The sequence below is a fragment of the Castanea sativa genome, chromosome 11, assembly GCF_040712315.1.
Source record: "Castanea sativa cultivar Marrone di Chiusa Pesio chromosome 11, ASM4071231v1".
Taxonomy (NCBI): Eukaryota; Viridiplantae; Streptophyta; class Magnoliopsida; order Fagales; family Fagaceae; genus Castanea; species Castanea sativa.
The window spans coordinates 57,000,527-57,020,440 of NC_134023.1; the positions used below are offsets into that span (position 1 = coordinate 57,000,527).

The 19,914-nt window shown below is 32.9% G+C and overlaps 1 protein-coding gene across 1 annotated transcript; it reads right to left on the reverse strand.

Moving 5' to 3' along the window:
- Positions 1-8,523: 8,523 nt before the first annotated feature.
- LOC142617425 (WAT1-related protein At5g07050-like) lies at positions 8,524-11,102 on the reverse strand. Its single transcript, XM_075790298.1, has 7 exons — positions 10,794-11,102; positions 10,614-10,676; positions 10,208-10,324; positions 9,860-10,100; positions 9,583-9,744; positions 9,281-9,432; positions 8,524-8,965 (listed from the first exon to the last, which is right to left on the reverse strand). Exons 1-7 carry the CDS (start codon positions 10,991-10,993, stop codon positions 8,722-8,724), a joined length of 1,179 nt encoding a protein of 392 aa, XP_075646413.1. The 5' UTR covers positions 10,994-11,102; the 3' UTR covers positions 8,524-8,721.
- Positions 11,103-19,914: the final 8,812 nt, after the last annotated feature.

Here is a 19,914-nt window from a genome sequence, read left to right on the forward strand (position 1 = left end):
GTCAAAAAGCTCCTAAATTGTCAATCTCTAAAAAGAGAAAGAGTTGAAAAGCCTTACTTCAAAAACTAGTTTGACTAGGAAAAGGTGGAACAAAATGTATTCAAAATGTTTGATGCCAAAGCCAAATACTTATTCCTCAAAGAAATATAAAAAATTTCATGGCATCGTTGCTCAAAATTGAGTTGTATTGATCATAAAGTACGAAAGATAGAAGTCAAATGAAAAGCTTTCAATCAATGTAAACATTTTGGTGAGGAGTCATGTATGTTCATTTCTACTAGTGAGACAGGGTCACCTGACTTCGTACTATTTGTGTATGACTTGATTGAATTGATCATTGAAGTTTCTACTAGACTATAGACTAATTCATACTTGATTCCCACACACAACACACAAGTCCAATGTTCAATAAATGTCTATTTCATTTGTGTGATTGTACGTGTTCAAATGTGATTTGTGTATACTCAATTGCTTAATGATCAAATTCAAAAAGGTTTTTGAGTATTTCATGTGTTTCTAGAAGTGATTTTTGCCACTTTGGTCCTTAAAGTTTTTTTTTTTCAAAATGTCAAATTTTTAGTGTTGAAAAACTTTGTTTTTGGCCATTAAGCGACTAGAAATTGTGACTGCCTTCGCGAGTGGTTTCCAATTGCAAAATTCTTAAGAAATTTCCATTTCTTAAAAATTTCAAGTAGAGAGTTTCACGAGTCCCTCGTGAGTGCTTCGCAACTCAAACTTGACCTGCGAAAATTTGCCCTGTGCATCTGCACATTTAGCAAATAGGCTCACGATTGACTCGCAAGTCACTGACTCGCGAAATGCAAAAAAAGATAGTTTTTAAAGGGTTCAAAATGTCAGTTTTCAAAATCATTTTTCTTTGTGCACTCCGCGACTCCCACCCACAAAAACTCAAATTTTCTTCAAATTTAAACCAATATTCCTTGGATTTCATCTCTAAGACTTCTCTAAGGTAATTTCTAACCTTTTTCATCTTTCAAATCCTTAGTTTAAGTCTTTGATTTCATAAAACCTAGGGTTGGGGTTATTTTTGTGTTTGGGTTGGGAAAACTTAATTTTTGCAAAATTTTTCATTTTTGTTGATTAGGCTTAGTCCCATTTTGTTTCTTGTTGATTGTGTTGGCCCCATGTGGCATTTTAACATGTATTTAAGTAAGATTTCAACATGTTCATGCATTGTTTATCATACATGTATAGTGTGTGCATACTAGGCGTTTGATAAAAGGCCTCTATGGTATTTTTTCATCCATTTGGACTCTGATGAGTACCAAATTTTGGGGTTTACCATATTTACTCATGATTAACATGTTTTGATCATTAGTAGTGTATTTAAAACACCTTGCCCCACATGTGCATTTCTCATGCCTTGTTCATGCATTGCACATAGTCACCTCATGCACACACATTTGCTACACTTGTCATGCCTTGGTCTATATCTTGTTTCCTCATCCTTAGCATGTCATGTTTCTTTATGCTTTGTAGCATTTTGTTTTTAAGGTGTTTTGTCTTTTGTTTGAGCTTTATTTCTCATTCATCTTGTACCTCTCATGCATCATTACCCTTGTTCATATCTTCTTTTCTTTCATTCCTTCCTTTTTATTAATTTGTCTAGTCGTGACAAAAAAGGGGAGAGAATACTAGAGAGTATATTGGATAGTATTGTCAATTTTATATGATTCTTGTGCACATTCTCAGGGGGAGAAATTTTATCTTATGCACATTCGTGGGGGGAGAAATTATTTAGGGGAGATGCATATACTAAGGGGGAGAAGACATCTTTGTATGAGAAAACCTTGTTTTATTTGTTTTACATTATGTTTCTTTTCTTGTTTGCTTTGGTGCTTTGAGTTATGTTTAGTATCTATGCTTTATTGTTCTCATCGCATCGTGTTTATATGTTAGCCATGCATACATCCTTATGTTATCGTGCTTTATTGATTGCATGTTCGGATGATCATTTGCTTTGCTATGTGATCATTGTAGTCATTTCCATATGACTGTTTTGTGTTTAATCAAGTTGCTCATATATTTTACATCTTGTTTGCTTGATCACATTTTACTTGTTGCATTATGCTTATCCTTTATTACTTGCTTTACCTTAAGGGTCTAATGTGTTTTGTGCAAGTGTTTCAGGTTACATGTATATATGTTCCAAGTTTATCACAGGTTTTAGATTTAAGTGTGAGTGAGTTTTGCCATTATTTCCAAACTAACTTTTAAGTCTATAGTTTGTTATAGGGTGTTTTTGTCACAGAATAGTCAAAGAGGGAGATTGCTAAGTTATGGTTTTTCACATAACATATGTTTTGACTTTAATCCATGACAAAAAAGTGTTATAATTGTATTAATTTATTGCCTTATATTTTGTGGGATTTATTTGTATTGGGTTTAGTATTAAGTTGGCGAAGATTGCTCAAGAAGTTGATCTTGCGACTTGGCTCGTGAGTGGCGCAACCTTCAAAATTTATATGAGAAGCACATGCTAGAAGCTAAAGAGTCAAGTGTTATGCTGTATTTCGTGAGTCACTTCGAGACTCAGGCCAAGTCACGAGTGACTTGCGAAACTCTCTGCTTGGAGAATTTTAAGCGTGACCTTTCATCTTCCTTCACCCATACTATATATACCCTCATTACCCACAAAATTGTAAGGAGACTAATTCAGAAGAAAACCCTAGAGATGTTTCTACAACACACCCACCATTTTAGAGAGAGCTACTCATCCTTAAGTGAGAATTCATTTGTAGTCTCTTCTCCTTCTCTTCTCCTTCCCTTCTCCCATTGTTATACTTTGAGAAAAGATTTTTACCCAAACATAACCCGTACTTATTTAGAATGTAGAGAGTGTTTTGGAACTTGGGAAGCATTTGGGATTTGCCAAAAGAAGCCGGTGAGGCTTGACAGATGTAATCAAGTGGTATTGCAAGATTTGGATAACTAGTGAAGACAAGATTCCGAGAAGTTTGTTGGTAGTTGGAGCTTAGAGGACTCAAGTGCATTTGGTAGATTAGGCTTGGAGGGTCTTTTTGATATTCGTGTTCTCCAACTTGTTCATTAGTGGATCGATTTCGATTTGGAAGGTTATGGAGAGGATTTTCACTGAGTTTTTTGGTTTCTTCTTTGATAACATGTCTTAGTGTTATCTTATGTTTGCATCTCTCTTCCCTTACTTTTTAAGCTTTACATTCATTGCTCATTGTATATGCTTATGCCTTAGAGAGTAGTGTTTCGATTTATTGTGCTTCATTTACTTTTGTTCCGCACTTAGATAAGTTAGAGTAAAAGCAATCATGTCGTAATTTAAAATTGGGGGTCTAAACAAGCTATAGTGTATCACACTATTTGAGCTTTCATTTGGTATCAGAGTGAGTACACTTGTTTTGATCTAATTACCTAAGTGTGATCCTTGACCCTTTGTGTTTATTGCCATGGATAGTGCTTTGTGTGCTTCTTTGCATGTTTTGGATGTTGTTGATTGTAACATGCCATGTGTTTGTGAAAATGCCTCTATGAGTATTTATCCTCATACTTGTGATGACATGTTACATGACTCTTTAGGTGTTGTTAAAATTCCAAATGTCAAACTCTTGAAGAAAAAAGTTAAGAAGTTTCTTGAGAATTTGAGCAAGTTCATTTGTGAAAAGGATGATTTGATTGCTAAGTTCAATGAATCAAACAAATTGGTTGAAAAGTATAAGAAACTTGCTGAATATTCTCTTGAAAAGCAATTAAGCCGTAATTTAAAATTGGGGGTCTAAACAAGCTATAGTGTTTCACACTATTTGATCTTTCAATAACTAATAAAGATTAATTAAGATATATGCTTGTCAATCAAATTGTGCAAGGAGAGAGAGAATAAAGATCGATGATCTTGAGCAAGTAAAGTGAAAGCTGATTGAGATTCAAAGATGGCTATTGGCTTCTTTGTAATAAGGAATTCATGCAACTTGTCCACTTAAAAAGGTTCTATATGTAACCTTGGGATCCTCTCTTTGTTTCATAAAGAGAAGTTTGTTAATAAAGTACATATCTCAGGGTATCGTGTGTTCTATGGATCAACTTGAATTATATATGCTTACATAAATCGGAAAGTTATGAGAAATATAAGGCCGCTCCTTATACTCACTTATCACATCATTGACATATTGTCAATTAGGGGTGTCCATGGGTCGGTCCGGGTCGGGTTTATGCCCAACCCACGACCGACTCGATGACATCAGGTTTTCGACGAGAAGACCTGTCGTCGACTGCAAAAACCCACGGGTCAAGTCGGATTGGACCCAGTTGGTTGGCAGTCGGGTCGGTCGAAGCTGGAAATATGCTGTCGGAGGTTCAAATCGGTGGCAACTACGTTTTTTTTAGCCAGATCTTCGCCAGACTTGATCAAAACCACTCGATTTAAGCAAAATAACACCATATCTTTGCCGGATTTAAGGAAAACCCACTGGATCTTAGCAAAAAATTACTAGATTTTCATTGGATTTAAGAAAAACTCACCAGATCTGTATCGTATTTGAGCGAAACCCGGTACATCGTAGCTGGATATGAGCAAAAATGAGGAGATTTGAGCGAAAATCAGTATGTTTTCGCCGGATTGGAGGTAGATCTGGCCTTTAGCCGGCCGGATTGGGTGGCTTGGTTTTTGGAGAAGGAGATTTGCCACCCGACCCGTCGGCATCGGTTTTAAACCTCTGAGACCCACCGCCGACCACCTCTCTCCTCGGGCGGTTTGGGTAGCTCCGGATTGGATGGGTTTTGTGGGTCATGGGTGGGTGTGGACAGCCCTATAGTCATTGACAGTTGAGAAAAGAAACATCTATATCAACTATATATATATATATATATATATATATATATATATATATATATATATATATATATATATACAAGTTAGTAAATATTCAAGAAACTGGATCCTCTTCACTCATTAGAAATCTCCATTCATGTCTCAATAATTTATTATTATATTTAGAATATTTCATATGGTAACTAAAGCTTGTGAGGTGCACTAAACTTCTTTAGTTTAGCAAACAAAAGAATGTTACATTTTTTTTCCTTTAAAGAATAATCTTACAAAAATATGTTACATAATAATGTGGCACGGTTAATTGGTTATGCACTTTGACAAGAGTTTTGTGACTTAATGATATTGCCTAATTTATTTTAGAATAAAGTTTAACTACAAAATTGGTTGTAGTCTTAAATTACAATTTTTACTCAATATCTTTTTATTAGAGGTGAATTTTGATAAATCCACTATTGACACAAAAATTGATATGTATATTAAGAGGGTAAGGAAAATACAATTCAACGGTTAAATTTTCAAAATATGTAGTAATATTTATTTTATCAAGTAAGGTTGTAGCCTTAAGTTACAACCAATTTTATAATTAAACTTTATCCTCTATTTTATGTGGAGAATCTCAATTCACATTGTCCCACCCCACTTACATTGTAAGAGAGGAAAAAAAAAAACCTATTTATGAATTTTTGCATGCAAATTATATAGATAGTGGTCCACATACGCATGCATAAAGCATGCACCACATCATTTTGTATGTAAGGTATCAAACAAAATAAAGAAAACATCATTCTGTATGTAAGTTTTATAGATAAGCTAGCATTTTCCGTTCCCAAATGTCCAATACATGAATCAATAATGAGTTAGAAGAAAAAAGAGTTCTTTAATGGTGATGACATATGAGACAATAGTGCCACTGCCAGGACAAATACCTAACCCCATTGAAGAGAAAATTGATACATACTTTACAACACAAAACAAACATTATTAACTTTTGTATATTTAATTATAGACAGACCAAGAGATTTTAATTATCACCTTAGTGTATGTGTATGTGTATTACAACGTTGGAGAAACAACTATATCATATTTTGATATCAGAATATAAAGGACAAAGAAGGCCATTGGATTTTCTATATGTTCATAAATCATATACCATAGTGCTATAGGATGGTCATCTTAGAATTGGTTTTATATGTTCAGGCAAACAATCGAATATCTTTACAAAGGTTGTGAAAATTTGGTAAAGCTTTTTCAGTGATCTGTGATGTCTTGGTGCAATAATTCTAGTAGTTAGCTAGGTACTCAAGAGGCTTCAATTAAAATATTATAAGAGGTTATGGTTCTTTTGTCGTTTGGAAAACTAAAAGCTTTTCTGGGATGAAAATTTTCTCTTGTGAGACCTTAAAGTCCATTAAGAATATTCTGTCAGAGACTCGGAGTTGATAGATTCATAGAACCTTTATTTATTTCATTTCTTATTTATTTTTGCTCTAGATTCTTTAACATTTTAATCTTTTAAATTTTTTTTGGTAAAAGGCCTGAATAAGAACATGGGCTTCATGAATTTAACCTATATTATTATTTGCTAAGAAGTTAAAAGGAGAGGAATAATTAGACCTAGGGGTGTCCACTCCGACCCGGACCCGATCGAATCGACCAAACCTGATGGAAACCGACTCACCCGCGATCGATCCATAAGCTCCGGTGGTCGGTGGTGGGTTACAAAGCCTAGAAATCGAGTCTGGCAGGTCGGTTGGCAGGTTCTCTCCTCTAAAACCGCCTCAACTGACCCGATTGGAGAGTTACAAAAATTCGGTGATTCAAGCTTTTTTCCAGTGAGTTTTTGTTCAAATTACTTGAGATCCAACAAGATTTATGCCGGATTTGGGGAGATCTCAGCCACATTTAGTGGAAATCTCACCAGATCTAGCGAGATCTCACCAGATCCGGTGAGATCTCCGTCGGATTTGGCGATTTTTCATCTGAAAAAAACAATTTTGACAAAATTTTCCACTATGGACGACCCGACCTTGCCGACCGCTTTTCGATGCCGATCCGACTGTTCTGATTTGACTCTCTCGCTGGTCGGCAGTGGGTCTAAACTTTCACCATCTTATTCTGTCGGGTTGGTCGCGAGTTGGGCACAAACTTGACCCGGACCGACCCGTGGACACCCTTGTCTAGACCTACCTTTAAGAATTTTAACCTGTAATCCTAGCTAGGGTTTGGAATTGGGTGCAGGAGACATAGATTAACATATGCTTTTGAGAATAGGAAAAAGAAACATGAGTAGTACAATTTTTTTAGAGCTTAAACTTGGTTAATAAATTAAGTAATGTTAAGCACACAATTTTTTTATTTTTATTTTTATAATTCTTAATATAATTTATTGTGATTGGAACAACATTACTTACACTATTTTTATTACGTCTTGATAATTATATATCACATAAATGATTATGAAAAAAGTCATTGAGCATATCATGCATCACATGCAAAAGGTTACATAAATCCACATCTCCCTTGTCTTAACTAAATGGCCAAGTAAATCAAGCACTGGATATTTTTAGAATTAGATAAGGTGCTATGCTCTCCCATTCACCTTATTCTAATTTACAGACAGCAATTAGACTTTGGATATGTGAACCTTAATTAAAATCTTTCTCAAATACACAAACATTATAATAAGATAATTGCTAGAATAACTATATTATAAAGATAGTTTCAAACCAACACCTCCAATATCATGTTGATGAGATCTTTCAACGAAACATGCATGTAATTAAGTAATGTCAAATATTATACCCTAGCTAACTAAGGTACCCTTCTCAAGAACTCTTTATGTTGCAGAATTGAATCAATGAGGGTGATTTTGCTTAATTCCACCACCCCAATAAATACTATAAAGCTAGGATTTTGAACTTAAAAAAAATAATGAAAGAAAGGGAAAGAAGAAAAAGAAGAAGAAGATATAGTTGCTAGGATTGACCTTTCGTTGATAATGGTTTCCCAATTGTACCATAGTATGTGATACTTGTTATAATCAAGTACTGATGCATAAGGAATAGCTGTCATGTACATGCTTGGTCACTTGTGGAACTACAGCTAGGGAGGAATGGTGGCATCAGATGCAAAAATACATAGATGCACTATAAGATTCTGAGATCACTTGTAGCAGTGGAGCTAAAAAGCTATACAGCTATTTTAGCTCCACCAAAACACAAAAAGCCACCATCCAGGATTGGAGTTATAATTATTTTTTTTAGTTTCATTGCTACAGTGCACATCTATCTATAGATGTGCATGGTAGCTTAGAGTTAAAAAAAAAAAATTTTATTCCCTGCTCCATTGTGTGTGTGTGACTGTGATGGTTGTGTGTAGTGGATATATTATTTTATTGTAGTAGATATTTTATTTTATTGTGATGTTTATATTATTTTATTATGTTGAAAACTAAAATAGATTCACTACTGCAATATGTGTGTAAGTAAAATAGATAAAATAACTTTTTGTGGTGCCAAATAGCTAAATTTTTAACTTGTAGATGCTTTTGACAACATTACCCAGTAAGGATTCAATTGGTGCAATACATATAAATATGTCAACCACCACCATCAGTGGAATCTGAATCAGACGTCAGCTAATATAAAATAGAATCAAAAGTTCTTAAAAGTTATTCAATTAAGACACCGGGCGCACCCAAATTGAGATAAAGGAAAACTCTAGGATTCTCATATATAATTCCATTATAGATTTATATAAAAGTCTTTTTGAACTATTATTATTAGCTAAGATACAACACCACAAACTGCCATATTATATAACTTTTAATAAAAAAAAAGGATAACAGAATTGGGGATGAAAAGACAAAAAAGCCCATCCCCCTGCATCCATTTTGATAATTATGGCTTTGTGTCTTGGTTGCCTTTCATGGGCATGGTAATGGCAATAGAAGAGAGCTTGTCTCCTTTTCCCATTTCTATTTCATCAGCTTCAATATGTTCCATTTTTGAAATTGCGTCTCCATTTACTTGTGTACTCTTTATGACATCTGGTATTTCCTCAACCTTATTCTCTATGCTTTCTTTGTGCTTTCCCCATAGGACTGAGTAAAGCCCCATGACAATCAAGATAGAGCCAATAATGCTGCACCCACCCACAAATGAAGTTAACTTGTTAGTATTGTAGTACAAGAATTATTGAAAAACAATCACATGGCAAAAAAGAGATTAATGAAAACAGTATTGGTGATAATAATAGTGCTATTATTGTGATGATTATAGAAGTTATGCACTTATATTTCAAGAAAGATTCTATAGAGATATTTATATCTTTGGATATGGATGCCACAATTAATGGAAAATAGTATACCTTGAAGAGAATAAGCTTTATATACATACATATTTATTCATTAAACAAACTTTATATGCATGCAAATTAATCAAGTGAAGAGGAAATTACCTTCCGAGGAAAAAATTTTCTTTCAGGATGAAGGAGCCCATACAGGCTACAACTATCAGCATCAAGGGGCTAAAAGCAGTTGCAAAGACAGGGCCTTTTTTCTTTATCACTAGTCCTTGGACATAGTATGAAATGCTTGATGTTACGATTCCCTGCACATATATTTAAAAGATTAACAAGCTATTCACACGATCTAATAGTACTCATGCACACATGCACTTTGGTAAATTACCGACTATTTCAAAAGTTCTATTACGAAATAATGAATTTAATCAATATTCTAAAAACACAAGGTGACTTACAGCATAGGCGGCAGCAAGGAGGTTCATGTCAAGTCCAATTTTCCAAACAGATGGTTTGTGTTCTACAACAAAGGTGACAGCAATGGCTTGTAGAGTGCCCACAAAACACATCAGAGATGTAAGAGAGAGTTGATGATTCTTGTATGTCTTCAAAGCATGGGCCTGGCAAAAAAAAAGTCACATAGAAACAAAATTTTCATTTTCATTTTCATTTAAAAGTAAAAAAGAAAAAGAAAAAGAAAGGTACTTTCCCTACTAATTTTATTGCAGGACTTACTTGTAAAACAAAAAGACCAGCCCAGGCAAGAGTAGCAATGATAAGAAACATAGAGCCCTTGAAATAGTTCTGGCGAGAGGTTTCAGTAGTATCTGTGGTATAAGATTTATGAGGCGGGATGTGATTCGACCCCAACACGGGGCCCTGGTACAAGGTCATTAACAAAGCTCCACCCACTGTCACTATAGTTCCCAGTAGCTTCGCTTGGCATCTTAATTTTTTCAGGTTTAGCTTCTCCATCCTTTTCATTGCACCAGAAATATATTGAAACCACTTGGCCAATATTCATGAGGACAAAAAGAATATTAATTATGAGATGATGATTTTGGTTAATTTTCTTTTGCATACCTGAATATGACAGCCATTACAAATGTCATGGCAGGGAGCATGTTGCTCATTGCACATGAGAAAGTTGGTGATGTATATTTCAGCCCCGCATAATAGAAGTTCTGATCAATCACAGGGCTAAATATCACACGCACAAAAATTCATTGTCAGAATTATTATATAAAACCAGAGAATTAGATATGATGAACTTGATGTATAAACATGGAAGATGATCCTCTTAAAAGTGTCTTACGGTTAAGAATTTATATCAGTGTATATAGTGTCACGTTGCTTAAAATAATAACGTGAAACCAAATACACTTTTAGATCTGTAATATATAATCTTGACCATAAAATGAATCCATTTAAAATAGAGAGAGATCATGGCATATGCATGATGCTTATAGATGGTTTAGGAAGGACTAACCCAAGCAGAGCTAACACAAATATCTGCATGAAAACTTTAAAAGTGATTCTGGGTTGCGCTTTCCTGAAATATTAGACCAAACATTCATGTATAGATATCAGAATTTGTAAAGCTGATTATTATTTCATGCAGAGTGGAAATTAAAAACTAAAAAAGCTTGTACACAGATCCAGTTCGGACCTCTCAAAATATAAAGCAAAGGGGGCTATGACTGCGGTTGCAAAGGCATGGCGATAAACCACAAGCACGTAGTGGCTCATCCCTCTGTTGAGAGAAACCTTGGTGATAATATTCATTCCGGCATAGCCGAATTGTAATGATATCATTGCAAAGTAAGGTTTTGAAGATTCTAGGAAGCTGCTTAGCTTCTCCATTTTCATGGGAAAGGAAAGGGACTTTGCCAAGAAAATATAACTGAGAAAAGAGCTATCTGCAAAAGCCAAGATCTCCTGAATGTGTGTTAGAGAAAAGTATGGGAAGGTCTTGCTTATTTATACTAGTAGTAATGGAAAATCATTTTTCATTTATAATTATATTATATATAATTTATATTTATGAACTTATACTTTTAAAGAAAATGATATTCCTTATGGAAAATTGATCACTAGCTAGAGAGTTGTTGATGTCGTATCAGCAAGTATATATATATATTAGACCCATATCAACATATAAAAGAAAATCTTGATGAGCGTGCTATATGGTCCATATCATTCAAGTAGTGAGTGTATTTTATAGATTGAAGCTGCATGTATCTTATTGTCCTCTCAAAAAAGAAAGAGAAAAAGAAAAAGAAAAAAACAAAAAAAGAGCTATGTATCTTATTGATATTCTTTGCCGCCAGTATCACTCCTACCTTTTTTCTTTTTCTTTTTCTTTTTACTACAAATAATAATAAAGTTCTTATATATTAAAAAAATTAAGTTATGTATTTTATAGAATATTAAAAGCTTTATTTATACGGCTAATTTTCTCTCTCTTACTCGGTACTTTTGGTTACCTTAATAAAGTTTTCTACCATTCTTTCTAGAATTAGAATTTGTAGAACAATTTTATAGTCATCTAGGGGAGGGGGGGATTCTCTCATTCCATTGTGACCTATTTATAAGAGATTACTGCCTAAATGTTACAACATAAGGGTTTAGGATTTGTTTATAATATTTGAAGAGATCTAGGAGTTGCTAGATCTATATTAGGAAAAATTTTCAAATATTGTATTAGGGCTAATAGCTATCAAATTTGACATATGTATGGTTTTTCAGTTGGGAGTTCTCTAACAAGTACTGGATCACTCAAATTGGTTAATAAATGATAAATTAAAGATCAAATCTTTTAGAATTCTCAGATCATTCTACCACATACTCTTAAGAGTGGGATTATATATATATATATAAATAAAAGATTGGTTCAAGTTACACCTGGTGTAACTTTAGAGAGTTACGCATTTTCTAAACCGTTGAATCTACTTAAATCCAATGCATATGCATGTTTCTCTCTCTCTCTCTCTCTCATATGCTCTTCCACCTCCACGGCTAGGTCGTTGGCAGAAAAGAAAAAGAAAAGCCATAGCCACTAAACATATTTGTAGCTACATGTTTAAACCTTGATGAGTGATTTGCAACTAATCCTATAATCTTGATCGTGGTTACTCTTTTTTTTTTTTTTTTTTTTTTTTGAGTAATAGAGTAATTGACACATATTTAGGTTGTTTGTAGTAATGGTATGTCCTAGTTATTTGTAGCTACCTATGATTTGCAACTAAGCCTACCAATGACACATGTTTATGTCCAATGACCTTGTTGGAATCAGTTTGACACATGACCCGTGGTTAAAAACTTACAATAGGCCGTAACCTTATTGTTTGATCATGATGGTAGTAATGGTATGTAAACCTTTATTAATTATAGCTGATTGTGAAAGACTTAAAACAAACACTACTTCATGGTGGCTATGGCTTTTCTATATATATATATATATATATATATATATATATATATATATATAGAGAGAGAGAGAGAGAGAGAGAGAGAGAGAGAGAGAGAGAGAGAGAGAGAGAGAGAGAGAGAGAGAGAGAGGTGCCTATACACTTTTTTGGATTTAGAGATAAGTATTGAATGTCATAAATAAGGAATAATAAATTAGGTCAATTAGAATATTAGCATTAATGAGATCTTTTTTTGACCATTGGATCTACTTAAATCCAATGGTTTAGAAATGGAGTTACACCTTCTATAACTTGAACCCATCTCTCTCTCTCTCTCTCTCTTTCTCTCTCTCTCTCTCTCTCTATATATATATATATATATATATATATGTAAGGTTGAATTTATTCAATCATGTCTTGGCTTTATTCCATGCCAAATTTGCTTGTAATTTAGCAATTAGATACCCCGTATTTAGGTGGGAATTATGCAAGGGTAGTGTGTGAGAGAGTGTGAAGAAAACTCAAGATGTGTGCAATTCAAAGGAGTCTCACGATTGGATCTCGCGACTGGCAAGTTGCCAGAATGGCATACGTGTGAAGCATGTAGGGGGAGCTGAAGGGACACGACAGCTAGAGCACTACAGGACAAAACTTCCAATCTAGCCAGGCATTTAGCTTGAGACTCAAACGAGTCGCCAGAATGCCCTGTTTGGTTGAAACTGACTTTTTACATTCCTTATACACACTACTATAAATACCCTTATACCCACGAAATGTAGAGAGTTTCCAGAGAGAATTTTGAGAGAGAAACCCTAGAGAAAAATAAGATTGACTCATTCATAATCTTCATCCTTTGATTCTCCAAATTCCTCTACTCTCACCCTCTCCAGTGACATATCCTTGAGAGGCACATTTAACCAAATCTTATCTCACCATACCCATATCAGTGAGGAGGTATTTTGGTGCTTGGAAAGCAGTTCAGAAGGGACCAATTCATTTGGTTGATGCAATGAACGATTGCGGGATTCGGTAAGTTAGAAAAGACAAGGTTCGGTGTAACCCTATTGGAGCAAGAAGCTTGGAGGACTTAGGTGCACTAGATAGATTAGGCTTGGAGGGTCTTCTGCAATTCATGTATCCCAATTTTATTTTCTAGTGGATTATTGACCGCTTGGAGGGCGGTGAAGATGTTTTTCGTAGAGTTCTTCGGTTTCCTCTTCGATAATACATCGCCGTGTTATCCTTGTGTTTGTATCTCTCTTCCCTTACTCTTTACCTTTTAATTGTTGCTGTGTTTATGATTAACTATGATTTAGAGTGTTTTACCAATTTGGATATAGCTTATATTTCATATTCCGCACATATATTGTTTGATTACAAGCTTGTGTTGGTATTTTTGTATTTGGGGGTCTAAACGTTCATAGGTGTTTTACACACTATTTGAAATTTCAATTGGTATTAGAGCGGGTACACTTGTTGTGGTTTCATTACCTAAGTGTGATCCTAGACCCCTTTGCTATGGATGAAGCTATGGAAAAGGCTATGTTGAATTGTGGTTTAAATGTTTGTGATAATGACTCTATGAGTATGTTTGAAGATTGCCCTAACAAAGAACTCCTAGAGTTATTAAAAACAAAGAAACATGCTAGAATGTTTGTTCACATGTTGAAATATATTGCAGCACCGTCAAGTAGGGGTGTGCATGGGTCGGGTTGAGGGGATTTTTTGACTCAACCCATCATGGTGGGTCAAAAAAAATTCAACCCAACCCAACCCACATGGGTCGAGTTGGGTCGGGTTGAACCCGTGAGTTGGACACATTTTTTTTTACTATTATTATTAAATTTAGTAAAAAAAAAAATATATATATATATATATATATATATTAAAAAAACCCAAAGATTAGTATCAATGTAACTCTTTAAAGGCTAACAACACTAATGACTAAATAACAATAGTAATTTAGTAGGATTTGTGTGAACTAATTGGGTTTTATATAGGATAAGAAGAGCTGGTTATTTTAAAAAATTTATTAATTATATAATATATTTTAAATATATATATATATATATTAAATATATGGGTGGGTCGGGTTGGGTTTGGCGAGTTTGAAATTTTATGACCCAAACCCAACCCAACCTGCTATCAATTTTTTTTTTTTTTGGGTAACCTAACCCAACCCACCAAGGCCTAAAATCGACCCAACCCGGTGGGTTGGGTTGGGTTGGGTTGGGTCGGTTTTGGCGGGTTGGCGGCACACCCCTACCGTCAAGTTGTGGTGTTATGATCTGTGCTTTTTAAACTCTTGTGGGCCACGATGAACGACACGTCTGAGTTGCCCAGAGTCAACAACACCAGCAATAGAGCCAAAGCAACCCACATCAAGGTTGATTGAGCCATTGCTTTTGCTTAATTTGGTTTTGACGATGTTGTGGGATTTCTGAGAAGAGACGAAGGAAAATGAAATGCATTGGCCAGGGGAAGTATAGTAAAGTTAAATTTGTATAGCTAATTAGGCCACATTCCGTAATTGGCATCTAATGTGAAAGATCTACTTAAAACTCTTAATTTTTTAATTGAAAATTAACTTGTAATGTCATCAGGTTCCAATTCTAGTGAAGAGAGGAATGGGTTGCAAGGGAGGAGAACGGTGGTGCCAGCGGTGAACAACAGCACTAGTGCCGTTATTTATCTCTCTCTCTCTCTCTCTCTAGATCAGTACAATGTGATTCAAATTGGGAATTCCCGATTTGAAATGGGTCACCTAAAATGGGTTAGGTTCTAATGGTTGGATTGATTTTTTAATGAGTCACATTTTGTGTTTATATTTTTTGATATTAAATTTAATGCCACGTTACTTAAAATTTGCCATATCATAATTCTATTAAACACGTAAGCATTATAGCTAACAATTATTGACAGAAGGATCAATTGTGCCAATTTTTTAAACTAGAGGGACCATTAGCACTCATTTTAAACATGAGGGACCAATAACACTTAGTTGGCAAACTTCAAAGACCAATAATGTAGTTTTGCCTTTTAAAATTACTAGTTTGTAACCCTATACATATGCATGGATATACATAAAATATACACATTAAACTGCATAGTACAATAATCTTACATATATAATTTAACTATTATTGATAGTCATTCTTATATATTTTTTAACTCTTTAAAAAGTCTTGTAAGAATGTTATTAGGTAGAAAATGTAAATTGTCAAATTTTTAAATATTTTTATATTCATTCATCTTAGACTCTTTGTTTTTTGAATACAATAACTCACTTGAATTGATATTTATAATATGGTCCCACATTTGATTCCAAAATTAAGAAATAAAACTCTCTCTAAAAATAAATAATTTAGGGCACATGGTATAAAATTGGATATCAATTGTAGAATCTAATTGGATTTTCTCTAAACTTTACCTATTAATATATATATATATATAAAATTTTTGTGTCTAATTAATTGATTTTAGTTATAAAAAAGGCTCATAAATATAAAATCATTTAAACTCTCTCTTCCTCTAATTTTATATATAGTGTTAGATATATGATTATGTTTTTTATGATTTATTTATATTGGACTCCTCATTTTCTACTCTAAAGTAACTCATTTGGCACAAAAATTAAAAAACTTCGATTAGATGGAACACATGCCATAAAATTAAACTCTAAATGAAATCTAATTTTTACACTGAATTAACTTGGTTCAAAAATTTTAAATTTTTGATTAAATGGGACACGTGGCGCAAAATTATACCCTAACTAAATTCCAATTTAAAATCTAATTGGATTTTCTCTCAGTTTTGCTTATTAACATATACTAACTTGTAACCCCATGCATATGCATGGATACACTTAATGATATACAATAAGATGCATAATATAATATATATATATATATATATATATATATATAATTTAAATACTATTGATAGTTATTTTTATATTTGATTAACTCTTAAAAACAATTTGTAAGGATATTATCAGGTGTAAAATGTAAATTATCCATGTTTTTTATATTTGAAGCACTTTTTTTTTTTATGATTCATTTATTCTAGACTCTTTGGTTTTTGTACTTAATAATTCACTTGGATGAATATTTATGATGTGGTCTCATATTTGATCCTAAAATTAAGAAATAGAATTCTTTAAGAATAAATAATTTAGGACACATGGTGCAAAATTGGAACTCTAATTTGGAATTATAATTTGAGTTTTTCTTAACTTCACCTATTGTATATATATATAGATGAATTATAATTTTGAATTTTTTTTAGTTATATAATTATGTTTTTTATGGTTTATTATATTGGACTCATCATTTTCTACACTAAATTAATTAATTTGGGACAAAAATTTAAAATTAGATTAGATAGGACACGCGGCACAAAATTAAACTCTCATTGAAATTCATTTTTTACACTAAATTAACTCACTTGACACAAAATTCTAAAATTTAGATTAGATGAGACACATGACACAAAATTCGACTCTAATTAAATTCCAATTTGAAGCTTAATTGGATTTTCTCCTTGCTTTACATATATATATATATATATATATATATATATATATATATATATATATATATATATATATGACTTATAAACTTGAATTTTTTTTAGTTTTACAAAAAAAAAGGCTCATAAATATAAAATAATTAAAAAATTATGTTTTTTTAATGGTTTACTTATATTGGACTTCTCGTTTTTTACACTAAATTAATTTATTTGGTACAAAAATTAAAAAACTTAGATTAAATGGGACACATGTCGCAAAATTAAACTCTAATTCAAATCAAATTTTTACATTGAATTAACTCACTTGGCACAAAAATTTAAAAATTTAGATTATTCCTAGCTTGTAATTGAATTCCAATTTGAATTCCAATTTGAAATCTAATTGATGGGATACGTGATGCAAAATTAGACTCTAATTGAATTCCAATTTGAAATCTAATAAATTTTCTCTTAGCTTTACCTATTATTATTCCTAACTTGTAACCCCATGCATATAAATGGATACACTTAAAGATATACAATAAGATGCATAATATAATTCATATATATATATATATATATATATATATAATTTAAATACTATTGATAGTTATTTTTATATTTTGTTAAGTCTTTAAAAAATTTTGTAAGGATATTATTAGGTATAAAATGTAAATTGTTCATGTTTTATTTTATTTTATTGTGAAGTACTTTTTTTTAACTATTCATTTATTCTAGAATTTTTAATTTTTGTACTTAATAACTCATTTGGATGAATATCTATGATGTGGTCACACATTTGATTTTAAAATTAAAAAATAAAACTCTTTGAGAATAAATAATTTAGGATACATGACGCAAAATCCTAATTTGGAATTTTAATTTGAGTTTATCTCAGTTTCACCTATTATTATATATATAGATATATAAATTACATAAACATATCAATTCGTAATTATTGTCTGCGAAATTCTACTAAATACAACACTAAATAAAACAATAAACTGGTCAAATAGTATCTCCTAAATTGAAAGAGTATGCGTGTATGGAATCGTTCAACATAATTACAATTTGTTACGTTCAATATCTTCATATACAAAATATCTGAATAAAAACAGTATAAAAAATATGCTCATTAGTTTAGGAAAAAAAAAAAGCAAAAAACTAAACAATGTAATTTGTGTAAGTACACAATTGCACCTGCACCCAAAGAAGATTATGGGCTCAGGCCCAATGAGCCTTAAACAATAAAAATTTGTAGAGTGTGAGCTTGAAATCTAGATTAAAGGTACTGAGAACTTGATAACAGGCTTTTATGTGCAAGCACTTGTAAATAATGAATGATAATTGCAAAATGGGTCTCCTCGGACGTGAGCCGAGGACTATTTCTTTACTATTTCTCTTTCTTTCTTAAAGATTACAATTCTTAATTTCTTTCTTAGTTACCGACCCCTTTCCTCTTTGGCCTTCACCCCCCTTAAATACTTCTTTCCCTGATGCTTTTTGAACAGTGACTAGAAGTTTCAGCCCTACTGTTCAGGGGTCACTTCCCCATTAATGCGGCCAGGGAGGTAGGTGCAGAGTCTTTAATGTGGAGGTGGCAGCCTTTGCTCTTGATATTTTCTCTAACACTGGTGCATCTAGAAGGTTCAGGGTTTCCCCCTTTTAACCAACAGTCTTTCCAGAATTCTGCCTTGACCTTTGTAGTGAATCTCCGAGTTCTCTTGGATCTGTCCGAGGAGAAACTCACCCTCGGCTGTATCCTCGGACCCTCGGCATATGGGCCGATTCACAGTACTAACAAATTCCTAGCTTATGAACAGATCGGCCCTCCTTGTTAGAGCCCAAAGGCCCAAATGCCCACTTGGATTCCTTTACATCCCACAATTTGTATGAAAAACTAACAAAGCAAAACTCAATTATGATTCTAATTGAATTTTCTCTAAACTTTAGTGTGTGTGTGTGTGTGTGTGTGTGTGTGTGTGTGTATTACATAGTCATGGTATATTACATAAATGACTTATAAATTTGAATTGTTTTTAATTATATGATTAGGTATTTTATGGTTTATTTATATTGGACTCCTCGTTTTCTACACTAAATTAATTCATTTAGCACAAAAATTAAATAAATAAAAAAGATCAGATGTGACATGTGGCACAAAATTAAATTCTAATTGAAATCCAATTTTTACATTGAGTTAACTAACTTGGCACAAAAATTTAAAATTTAGATTAGATGAAACACGTGGTGCAAAATTAGACTTTAATTGAATTCCAATTTGAAATCTAATTGGATTTTCTCTCAACTTTACCTATTATTATTATTATTATTATTATTATTATATGTAAACATATTCAAATCTTTTCTAAAAAAAAAAAAAATCAAATCTTACTTATTATGGAAGAAACAACTTAGCAAATTATGAAAAATACTCTATTTTTAATAATTAACCTAATTTTGGAAATTCATAGTCAAACCAAAATATAGAAAATTTTGAAAATTATGAAATTAATCAAAACATAATTTTGAATTTTCTATATCCTAGATTTGGACTGCATACGCTTACACGGAGTCTATGTACACATGCTTTAGAAAATTCAAGTGAGGAACTGAGACTTGTGAATGTTGAAAGGAAAAAAAGGTGGTTGAGTTTAAGAATTTAACGGTGGAGGCTGAAGTTCAGCCCCGCCGACAGCCATGAAAACCTTAGCTTAAAACTGCAGGGGGCTTGGGAACCAACATGCAGTTCAAGAGCTTGTCGACATTGTGCAAGCACAAGATCCCATGATTGTGTTTTTATCTGAAACATGGTCATCTAAGGAGCATATGAAATGGGTTCAAGATAGGATTATTTTTTATAGATGTTTT

Bases quoted from the DNA above. Each gene is read 5' to 3' on its own strand.
- LOC142617425 (XM_075790298.1), bottom strand. From the start codon at position 10,993: ATGAAAATGGAGAAGCTAAGCAGCTTCCTAGAATCTTCAAAACCTTAC. The intron at 10,677-10,793 runs GTCCGAACTGGA...CTAATATTTCAG, and splicing joins TTTGCTTTATATTTTGAGAG to GAAAGCGCAACCCAGAATCA. The intron at 9,433-9,582 runs GTAAGTCACCTT...ATATATGTGCAG, and splicing joins TCCTTGCTGCCGCCTATGCT to GGAATCGTAACATCAAGCAT.